Consider the following 12,315-nt stretch of genomic DNA (forward strand, 5'->3'; position numbering starts at 1 on the left):
CGAAAAAAATCATTCATAATTATAACTAAGATGAAATTCTTGTTTATACTTTTAAAGGGACAAGTAAAAATGTAAAATGGAGAAAATGTAAAAAACATATATAACAATTTATCAGTATTAAATAGGATAGCAGAAAGGTGTTGTAAAATAAAGAAAATTCTAAAATCAGAAATTGTAAATAAGGGGTTCTACTGTTCAAAAACTTTTCAATAGACAGTATATCACATTATTAGATTAGGAACTCTAAAAATTCAACCTGTTAAATTTTTATCTGACTCAAACTCAAATTCAATGTAAATAATAACAAAAAACTTTTAAAATATTAATAAAACTTTTTTGGACTAAAAGTCAACTCATCTATTTATAAATTGAAATTACATATCAATTGTTGCAATAATATAAAGTATAAATTGACATCATACACAAAAATACACCTAAATCTATGTGTTACTAAAATGGATACTGTTGAAAAGAAAGTGACATCAATATCATTCCAAGTCATAAAAACATTTTATAACACAGTAATCCTCATTCAAGATTTTGATTTGTCAGAATTTAATATATGAAGATTACAGAGAAAGAGAGAACGCCAAAAAAAAAAAAAAAAAAATTCTTTTTGAAAAGCTTTACGTGGTTTTTAAAGGGTTATTTTAGCTAACTCACCACAATATAACTAAATGTATGTGTTAAAAATATAACAAAGCAGAAAGATTAGCAGCAACAAATGAAACTGAAAGATATACCAAAAAAGCTGTTAAAATGATTCTCTTTATTTGATTTTAGGTTTAAAAAAAAAACAAAAAAAATTTTAAATTAGTATATTATTAAAGTTCCCATAACTATGATAAAAAGAAATTTTTTTCAAGCAAATAGTTTTATAATCAAAGCATCTTGTCTTCTGGTAAATACATTATTCAAAACAATATTTATCTATTTTAAATGCTGTAAATTTGGGACAGATAAAATAGAAGTTAGTATCATAAAACAGTCTGCAACATTTCACTTATTTTCATTAGCATCACAAGTAAAACAAACATTTATTAATGCAAAAAGCTCTGCCATAAGCACAACAAATACATTTTTGATACACTAAATAGTATTGTTCATTTTTAAAAGTAAATCAGAAGCTTCACATTGTTGTATATTCAAATAGAAAAAAAAAAAAAAAATCAAATATCTCAAAATTTTTTCAAATAAAAACTCTTTTCATAAAAAATAAATAATAATTAAGTAAAACAATAATTACTTTTAGTCAAAGAAAGCCTACTAACATATACTGCCATAATTAAATCAGGAAATGCTGACTTATGGAATCAAGCTGACTTTTAAAATAAGTTTTTCTTAAAAAAACATACCAACAAATGCAGACAACACAAAGGCTTTAAGATGATAGTCAAAATTTGTACAGATCATGTTTAGATGACGTACAAAAAATTTAAATGTAAAGCTAGTAGCAATGTGATTTAAAAGGTACAATAAAAACCAACATTTCAGTTAATGCCCATGGTCAGCTGTAAACAATTACAGTAGAATCTCGATTATCCCATGTGTGTTTAAATGTGATATGCTGATAATCTTGTTTGTTGTTGGCAGACTTTGTTGAGTGCATGACAGCCATGCTGGAGTATAGGCTAACAGTGAATCACCCCTCACCGACTGTTTAGGGTGTATCCACTGATTCCAGACAAACTATATAGATGCAGATGCTGACCCATCAGTATCTGTACATGAAGCAAGTTGCCACTACCCTGATGGTGGTTTGAGGACATAAAAGAAGGAATATTTTAACAGGCATCAAGCCTGCTGACACAGATATCTGGTCAGTGGAAGTTTATTCTAAGTTTCTCTGCTATTCTAGCTCAAAGTTTTGGTATCTACTCCGACAGACTGCCCACTCGCCAATCAGAACAAACCAGTTTGACAGGAAGTTTTGAAAATGCTATTTTAAGTGCTCTCTTTGCAATTTTGAGTCTAATGATTTCCCACCACTACGCTTCTGCCTTCCCCTCCGGATTGCCAGACAAATGTGGTGATATTAACCAACCCTCACCTCTATATAATTTTTTACAAAATCTTCTTACCAATTCCTACAAGATCCATGCTTACAAAACAGTCACCTATTATAAAAATATTGCAGCAGCATAGGTTATTTTAAATACATTGTCATGTATGAACAGAACACCGTCTCTTCTTCCAAAATAACTAAAGCAAAATTTAAGGTGAAATTTCTTCCTTTGTGCCAATCCATTATTTTATTTAAATGTATGCATATGGGTTAGGAGATGGAAGGGCTATTAAAAATGGTGATTTGTCTAATAAAGAATCCTGCGCAATTCACAAAAAGAACATCTTGCAAAATTCAAAGTAATAGAAGTTATTTGCTATGATAGTTTTATATGGCCATATAGCATTATAGATCAATATAGCTAGGCTATTAGGCAAATGCATTTGGTTGGTAATTGATAAATTATTCATTGAAACATAGTATTTAATCATTAAAAACATAATATATTTATAACAATACATCTATAAACCATACACTTAACTTGGTGGTTAGTGTGGGGGCGTGGCAATAATTTAGTTCGATTCTCCGACTTTTTGCATGTAATGTCTTCATTACTTTATCATGAGCTTGACCGCTCTGCAATTTCTACCTTCAACATAGGGTGAGGCAACCTTATAACCTCTTGTACATATTGGGAAAATAGGTTATTAAAATAAATTATGTTAACGTGTTTTAATCTAATTTAAGAATATAATGAATAATGCATGAACAGTTGTGTAAATATCCCACTTATACATATAATTGTTGCCACCACACTTCTAATTCGCCATGTTTAAAAGCAAGCTGACTAAAGTAAATGAACCAGTGGAAAATGGTAAATAAAATCTGTGACTTTAATGTTTAATTTTGGGGTGAAAAAAAAACAAACCATTAAAACATTTAGCAGAATTTGTTACTATATCTTTGAATTATGCTTCTATTTGATAAAAGTAATCCCCCATAATCAAAATCAGAAATTAGTAGTTCAATGTATTACTACAATAACAGTTAACAAAAAGTAAATGTATTTACTACAATAACAGTTAACCAAAAGTAAATACGTAAGAATTATCATGAAAATATATAGTGATTACAAATTTTTTTTAATATCTAGTGGACAAATTTTTTGGTCTTTCAAGATTTAGAGGAAAAATAAACCATCTGAAATCTGAGAAAAATTATATTTGCATGATAAAAGTGGTAAAACCTTTCACTTTAATCAGGTGGTGGTAGTTTTTAAACTTATTATTGCAAACTTTTACCATTCTTCTACCTGGTGCACACACCAGCGTATTTTCTGGAGTTTTGCAATCTTGTTGTATCCAATGATCCGCAAATAAACTAACATGACCTAAACTAAAAGCTTTACAATGTTTTTAAGAAAACAACTGCATAGGATAAAAAACTCAAGCATGTTTTTGATTGAGTCTCAACACTCAATCCAGAAAGTTAAGTATAACAGATTTGTAACAACTGTTAAATAAAATCTTTGACCCCAGCCAAAATGTAAATAAACAATGCCAACTGAAAAAAATGCACAACATATTACCGTATTTACTCGTGTATAGCGCGCACCACGATTTTTGCAACAAATTCCAAAGAAAAATTTTTTTTTTCCCGTAAATAAATTGTACTAACATTTTGTGGTACCTGTTAAGTAATTACGTATGAAACAAATGATAATTTAAATTGATGTGTGGTGATGCGTCAGGAAAATACTAAACTCTGCTGTGTAGACGGAAGATAATGAAGCGCTGTATCGTCACAACTGGTACGTGGGCGGGAGGAAGGGAGGCAGGCAGGAATGTGACACGGAGGGCTAGATGACTCACCGGCTAGATGACTCACCTGTAGCAGCTGCGACGTAAGCGAAGGAAGTGGGAGGGGGACTGGTGTCAACATTCTCTCTCTCTCTCTTTTATTTTACTAGCTGTAGAGGGGGAGGTCTAAAAATAAACAAGAGACCTGCGAGCTTGCGCGAGCACGTGTGTGTGTGTGTGTGTGTGTGTGTGTGTGTGTGAAAGAGAGGCCTTGTTTCTTGTGCGTATGTGTGGGGGCTGGCCAGAAACATCACCCGTCAACGGCAGTTAACGACTTCCACTCCTCCCCGCCTCATCTACTCACTTTTTTTTTTCCGTGTATAGCGCGCATCCTTATTTTTTTCCTTTACTTGAGGGGAAAAAAGGGCGCGCTATACACGAGTATATACGGTATATGCTAAGTAGATGTGAGCACCAAAGAGAAGCCCTTCCAACAGCTGCCTAAAAGCACTCTACTGCAAAATGCATTTAACGTAAAAAAAGGATTTTACACTACCTTATTAATCTGTGATATTGACTTTGTGTTATTTTGAAAATTAATCTTCTTAGTTTGAAGTGTTGCAGCTTTTTGTGAAAACTAAATGCAGTAAATTAACATAAAACTATGACCAAAGTTGTTTTTACATATTTTAAATTACAATAAACATTTATTTAAAATACTGCAATTTCCTTATTAACAAAATTTGACTACTTTTACAGATAGTGAAGTCAGGTTCAGACAGCAAAGTAGCAGTCTGGTACTCCTGATCAGTGGCCTACGAGAATTGGAACACCATATGTAACTTACTATACGAAACACCAGACATTGTCAGAGAATAGTCATTTAACAATCGAGAACTCCTTTAAAATTAACTCAGAATAAACTCCTCAGTCCTTTAGCCAAACGAGCATCAAAAGTCCAAGTACAGTTACGTCACAGTTAGCAATGGAGAGGGGCAGATAGATTTTAAAAAGCATCAAAAATGTCAGAGCATGGAAATGTAACAAATGATGAATTACATATCACTTGATTCCACAAACAGCAATTTTCCATCACAGACACACTGTTCCACTGCATTATCACAGATGATAGAGATTCCACTGCACTACAAAAAAAAGTATCAACTTTTTTCAAAAACTAATGCCAGTTACAACTACATTTGTAACACAAAAATTGAATAGGTTGTTATATACTGAATATATAACATTTATAATGTATGATTATTTAATAACTATAACCAAGCTGAATCCAAGTTCCAGATTTTAAACCAACCAATTTGGTCAAATTTACAAAACAAAATGATTAGTGACAGCAATATAAGGCACCTTATACCAGAGTATTAGGTAAAAAATTAATTAATTCCCCTTAGTCCTGACTTCTAAATCATCTGCTATCTGTTAACTACTTACATGTAGAATATGTTATAAATGCTTATTAGAGGTCTATTACTTGTTATATTATTAAAATACAACTTTTGGCACAATCAGTAGGCATATCAGCATAAAAATACACATTTTTTTTTTAAAAGCAGCACTGCCTACTTTAACAAACTAAACAATTAATTTTTTTTTCCTGCATGTATTTCAAATACAGATATACAAAGTTAGGAACATGTTAATTTGAGAATGGTTAAAAATTCATTCTCTATATTAATAAAATATGTATTTACAAACACTGAAAAGACAAAGCAAAAGCCACAACAAAAACTAGGTATCAAATATACATATATTTATACAAAAATATACTTCACAAGTTATGTTTTCATAATATGGTACATTACAGTGTTAAATATTACCTATAGCGTACAAATCTGCTGAAAAATTAAAATGTTGCATGTACATAACATGCAGGGATAGTCTTCCATAAACTATACCTAATTTACACTTAAGATTATTGATCCCCACATCAAGTATTAATGATTCCATTAAAAAATTACAAAGAAAATAAAAAAATAAAAAAATTCATAACCTTCCTAAATCTGTGCAAATTGACATATCATAGCCTTTCTTTTCAGCAACAGCCACATTGACTTCCAGTAACGTATCTATACTACTTATACTAATTCCTTTCATAATGTTCTGTGCTGTGATGGACTTGAAACTGACCCTAAGATCACTGAGACTTGTACATGGAGATAATCTGGGAACTTTATCCTCATTATCTCTATCCTGAATACTATACCTCATGTCATCTAGGTTCTTTAACTCTGTCACAACTTCTTGAGCATTAGGAGCATTAAATTTATCATCATTGTTTGAATCTTTCAAAAACAAATTGCCAAATGATCCTCCAAAGCTATCAAAAGATTTTGTCATGCTTTGTGTATTATTCATAACATCATTCTTCATACCTAGCGAAAATGAGCCATCAACAAACAAGGAAAGATCCCTTTGAAATACATTTTTATAATCCAATTCTTCTTTGCTTTTAACAGGCAGTACAGTTGTGGTTTGAGTCCACTTTTGTACGTTGTTTGTAGTAGGCTCGTACGAATTTTGCCGCAAATACCGAGGAGTGTTATGATATAGTGTTATATCTGTCTCATTGCCATTTCCAAATTTTAATAAGATACCTGAGGATCTCCTGCTGCCACTGCTATTAGCAGGAACATTTTTACAATCATTGTTACAGTCACTGTCATGTTTTTGATTAGGTTCAACTGCTTCTACTACATTCTCAATACCATCATTTTTCACATTTTTATACTCTCTTCCACCATGAATGCTATTGGAATTTGATGGTTCTTTTAAATTATTTAAGGAATCAGGACAATTTAATTTTAGCTGAGTATCAGTTTCACAATTATTCTCTCTATTCAAATGATCATTTTCGTCAAGTGATGGTGAACTCTCCTTTTCCATAACTGAATAGCAATTCAAGTGCACTGTCTCTGCTCTTGCATGTACGCAACCATTATTGTCATTTTTTACACCATTCTCAAAAGTGATAACGGGGTTTCCTGGACTATTTTCTTGCAGATTTATTTTTGTGTTGCACTCACTGATAGCACTGTTTGACGAACTATTAGCGTATACTGCTGATGATGTAACCGTCATATTGCTAGTCATAAAATCACAACTTTGCACAGTTGACAATGAACCATTGGTGTGTCCATTTTTCAACAGAGCAGTATCAATCTCTTCATTTTTGGATGAATTTTGGCCACTACAGCTGGAATTTGGTAGTGTGACATTTCCTAAGCCTGGCATTTGAAAATGGGAACAATTTTTATTTTCCTCTGTTTGTGAAGCATATTGAGAACTGTTATTTTGCATAGGACAAGACAGCTTACTTTTAGCCTGCACAGGTTTTTCATTGCTGTAAGTATTTGTTGGGATACCATTAGTTAAATCACATTCTTCATGGTTTTCATGTCTTTTCACAGTTACAGTCTTATTTGAACACACATTTTCTTTATTGCTAACTTTGTGAGAAGAACACACAACAGAACTTTTAACAGAGTAACTACTTCTACTGAGTGAAGAAGACAGTTTGTTAGTGTTTGGAAAAACCGGAGGAAGGCCTGCCGCCTTCCTATTGCAGCTGATGTTATTTTCAGCAGACACTGCTGGAGCTTGAGGCTTACAACACTCTGAAGACATGTCCACGGCAGGTGAAAGAGAGGAATTTGGCAATGGTACCGAAACAACATTAGGTATAACTGAATTACGAGAAGTGGAACATGACAAAGTGTCACTTTTTTCATAGAATGAATGCACTTGTTGCTGTGCTTGACAACGAAAGGATGGAGAGCGATGACGCCTTGAAGATCGAGGAGTTGAGTTGCTGGTAGTGGTGACTGTGTGGCTCTGGTTGTAAGTGGTCAAGCTGATGGCAGAATCCCTAGATGCAAGCCGCCTGTGCCGCCTAGGAAGAGTAGCTGCTTTAGATTCTCCTTCATCCGTCCATGGAGTGATGCTTGATACAAGCTGGAAAAAAAAAAAATTACAAACACGGTACAGGTTGAAAATTAAGAATAACCAAAAAAATTCGAGGTAAGTAGTTTACAATTTTTTTTAACAATTAATTAATTTTATATTCACAATGGTACACACTTGAATGAGAATGACACAGCTAAACAATGAAATGTTCAAGTTAAAAATGCTACAGGCTTAGCTTTATCCAAACCGTTAAATTTTTTAAAGGCTTAAGCCAGGATTCCACAGAGACAATATCTAGCATGCATTTTGAATGTGGCATATGAAGAGAAACATGTTGCATGTAAGTAGGCAAATATTGTCACCTCATGTAGCATATTACCATGGATACCATTTGAATGAATGTCACTAAAGTATTTAAGCTGTTTCTACAATAAATTAAATTTTTTATTTATTTATAACTGTAATAGGCCCACCAACAGTTGGGAAACTTTAGAGGTGGCACAACATACACAAATACACAAAGGGCAAATTAGGCACTACTAGCAGGTAGGCACCTGCTGCAGGTATGCACGACCAACAGGGAAAGCACTGCATGCAGGTAGGCACCATATACAAGCGGGAACTACATACGTGCAGGTACTATGACAGAACAAGAAAATCAAGGACAAGAACGGACAAATCCATAATATGAACAAAGGATTTTCTTATTTAACAATGAAGTTGCGGAAAACATAATATGACATTCCGAATTATTTATTTAAAGTATTTTTCAGTATTCAGTTTTATTTATTAGGTCTAACGCAATATTACTGCGTTTCATTGCTTGGGAATGTTTCTCAAGTCGTTGTCATTGACTGCATAGACCCTAGGTGGCAGACAAATTTAGTGCCATTTTTACATTGTAGATAGAAGAAGCAGCAAGCAATTGACAGTCTGGTGATTCAGCCTGCACCGCTACAAAGTCGGGATGCAGATTTTAAAGTGAAACTTCTTGGCTGTGGGGCTAAAATTTGTAAGCGTTCCACTCCAACGCATGCACTAGCGGTCGGATGGAAAGATGGCTAGAAGGGAGGGGATAGGTACGTAGTGTAGCATGCTATATGCTAGTTGCAATGGCCAGATAGGGAGACAGCAGGGGAGAGGTAGAAATGACGCAGCAGTGATGCCACCGTAATGCTGCTTGTGTTTTGTCTACTCCTCAGTTTTCGCAACGGCTAACAATTGAAGTTACCATATTTCTTTAATTTTATTTAAAGTATCCACAATTTACTTATTCGTGTGGCAAATAATTAATGATGTGTGCAATTAACTTTATGAGATTAGTACAGTAACCCAAGGAATCTGGCGACCAAACGTAAACAAAGCAACAGGTAGTTGCTTTATAGGTGGGCGTGGCACGTGATGACGAGGGAGGCGAGGTGGGCGTGGCACATGTGGTGGCGAGGGGGGGCGTGGCAGCCCGGCTACATGGCGGCTCCTCAGGTGGTGGTTGTTTTTTAAATACCACATGGTGGGGAGCTGTCTCTGATGTTGATGTCACAGTCAGCGGTGGCGATCTTGGTTCATATAGTAACTGGGTAGTGCTGCTGTGAAGGCTGAAGCGAATCCGAGCTTGTAAATCGGCAGGCTGCGATGTTAGCCAGTAAACCAAAGTGGCTATTGTAAAATTAATAAAATACATTTTATATTTTTAGTATAATAAACATTTAAACCAATTACTGTAAAGACGGCACAGATTACAAACACTGAATATGATGAAAAATAAATAATAAGGATATATTTCAAAATTATTTATAGCAAGAAAAATAATTTTTCATCCTAAGTCTTGTCATTCATTTTTCTGCAATATGTTTAAAATTCCAAGGTTTTCTGTACCAAACTGTAAGCACAAATTAATAAATATTTCAATGGATAACCACAAATCTGCAGGGAAAGCTATGAAATTTTTTACACACACCCTAGTCCCAACTTGTTCACTAAATCAAACACAAACTCAAACACACATTAACAAACACACTCTCACGCGCACTCACACTTATACTAGCTGAAAAGTATTCACACCCAATCCAAAACTCAACCTCAAAGCGTTAAACAGTACCAAATATGTAAGCATAAAACACGCTATTTCCGAGGTGTTTCCACCAAGACGTGGAACTAATTTTTCAGTTATCTCATGCTTTGATTACCAATGGGAATATTTTTATAAATGCAATAATCAAAAGATTTAGTGTATACCTTATAGTAATTATTAATTTCTTATGAAGAATAAAGTAAAAGATCAGAGTTAATGGCTAGGGCATAACAGCATTACGACAACCTCAGTCAGAAAATATTAAAAGAGATTTAGAAGTTTTAGTTATTTATCTTTGCTATGTTTGATATTAAATTAGCTGTAGCAGAGAACAACAAGAGAATTTTAAGGAGACATAAATTATTTATAGTGACACATGTAGGGTTAAGTTTTCATGAGTAGAATACTGTACACCCAAGAAATATTAAAAAACATGCCTATCTGTGACCCACGTCACACATAGTGCCTCCGGACACTTTCTCCCGGGGGTGTAATGGGATGTCTTGGGAGTGTTAGACACATTCAATGTTCCCAATCAGCTAGTGAAAGAAAAAAGTTCAAACTCTCCCCTGCTAACAATGAGCTAAGTTATTTTGAATCATAAAAAAAATTACTTTTTCCATTGAATAATCCTCAGAAAAAACAGTCCCACAACATTACAAACACTGATAGGAAAAGAAGTACGTAAGTAGATCAGTAAGAAAAAACTAAAATGCAGCACATAATGAAACTTATTCCCTCTGGAATACAGGTGAAAGTACTTTGCAAAGAACCCACATATATGCGTTGATTTTCCCATCAAGCTTCCGCGTGATCCAAGACGTGATCCTCTCCATAACTTGGAGATACTCTAGAAAGCACCATTTAGGTATGAAAAGTTATTCACCCTTTAAAGAAAAAAACTCTTAGTATGAGTAAACATGATTCCAATCTATCGTGTGCAAAACGTTTATAGTTTGGCTGTTCCAGAGACTTGCTTACAGAATCTGCATGAAAAATAAACCAGTCCCAATATGAGGAGGTTATTAAATCGAAGCTGTGTATTTATTGTAAAGGTATCACTGATCATCAAAAATAAGAAACCGTATGAATGTGTGTACAAAAACTACTTGTTTACAACTAAATCTGAACCGAATCGGCAGTACACCACTCAAACCTAGGTAACATTTCTGATGAAGCACAATTTAGACAAGTAATGCACAATAGCACCATAAATAAAACTAAACTATCAGTAAAATAGGTAATACTGGAGAAGCAGAAAGAAAGAAACACACATAAACTTGCTGTTTACACTCCCAGCAAACTGTACTGTTATTTCAAAGTGAAGCCTAAATATTGTCACTACTGGGACTGAAGATTAAAATTAGACCAGAGACCATGCCTATGACAAGATGGTGAGAGGGATTTTGCATCAGACAAACAACTACCAAATATAACTCAGTAAATATTTTTAAGTTTCGCAACAATTCTAAACAAAATCTAAGCTGAAATATAGACCAGATGAGGCCAATTTTTTTCTGGCTAGTGTTGTGTATTACAAACACATAATATAACCATAAACATTATATTGGTTTTTCTCCACTTACAACCATTTCCCGCTAAAAAACAGTACAGTAGAATCTCACTAATCCAGCACTATTAATAACCAGAGGGAGCCGGATTATTGGAATGTTCGGATTACTGGATTATATAGAAAAATTCATAATAAATAAAATAAAGCATTTCATAAAGAGAATATAATGTATTTGTATTCATGTTCTACACATTTCTTATAACTGTAACATATCTCACAACTAACTACATAATTACATAGTTTTAAAATAATCCTTGATTAAGGTCTATTTTTGTGCAACTTGTCCTTGTTTAAAAACTTTTTCTCACATGTTTCGAAGAATTATAATATCTTTAGCAGATATGTCGTTTTCTTCAGCCCATGTTATGCAGGTATTGAAACAATTAAATGCTGTATCTGGTTTTACTTTTACAGTTGTAGTAGTTGGTGACTCCAATATTTCTACAAGGCTTTCTTCTTCTTGTACTGCTTCACATATTTCTTCATCTGTCATAATTTGCTCTGTTTCTTCTGTCCCTTCAAACGAAGAATAAAATTTTCTTCACTTGTCTCGAATCCTCTTTCTGATAAATTTTGCTACCAATCAGCAATAGTTAGATTATCTTCTGGATCCCATTCTTCTGTTTCCTGTGATACAGCATTCATTGTAAGCCGCAGCTTTTTCCACGATGATTGGATTAAGTCAGGTGAAACAGAGTTCCACGTGTGAGCGAGAGAGAATACAACATCCTTCAAATTCAATTCTTTAAGGTTCTGCGTTATGTCACCATCCTGAGAAATAATATGGATGAGCAATTTCTTTTTATACAAGGACTTTACTTTCTAGATAACATTTTGATCGATCGGTTGCAATAAAGGTGTGCAGCTGGTGGTAGAAAGATGGTTTGGATATTCCCATCACTTGATCTAAGTTCTTGTTCATTTGGGTGGCCTGGAGCATTGTGAA

At 33.8% G+C, this 12,315-nt stretch overlaps 1 protein-coding gene across 3 annotated transcripts in view; it reads right to left on the bottom strand.

Moving 5' to 3' along the window:
* Positions 1 to 759: 759 nt before the first annotated feature.
* LOC134529583 (uncharacterized) overlaps positions 760 to 12,315 on the bottom strand; it is a 66,838-nt gene continuing 55,282 nt past the window's right edge. For all 3 annotated transcript variants that reach the window (XM_063363822.1, XM_063363824.1, XM_063363823.1), the window contains exon 8: positions 760 to 7,773. In XM_063363822.1, coding sequence (XP_063219892.1) covers positions 5,806 to 7,773 — 1,968 coding nt within the window. In that variant the 3' untranslated portion in view covers positions 760 to 5,805. The remainder of the gene's footprint in view (positions 7,774 to 12,315) is intronic.

Source organism: Bacillus rossius, chromosome 2 (genome assembly GCF_032445375.1).
Source record: "Bacillus rossius redtenbacheri isolate Brsri chromosome 2, Brsri_v3, whole genome shotgun sequence".
NCBI lineage: Eukaryota > Metazoa > Arthropoda > Insecta > Phasmatodea > Bacillidae > Bacillus > Bacillus rossius.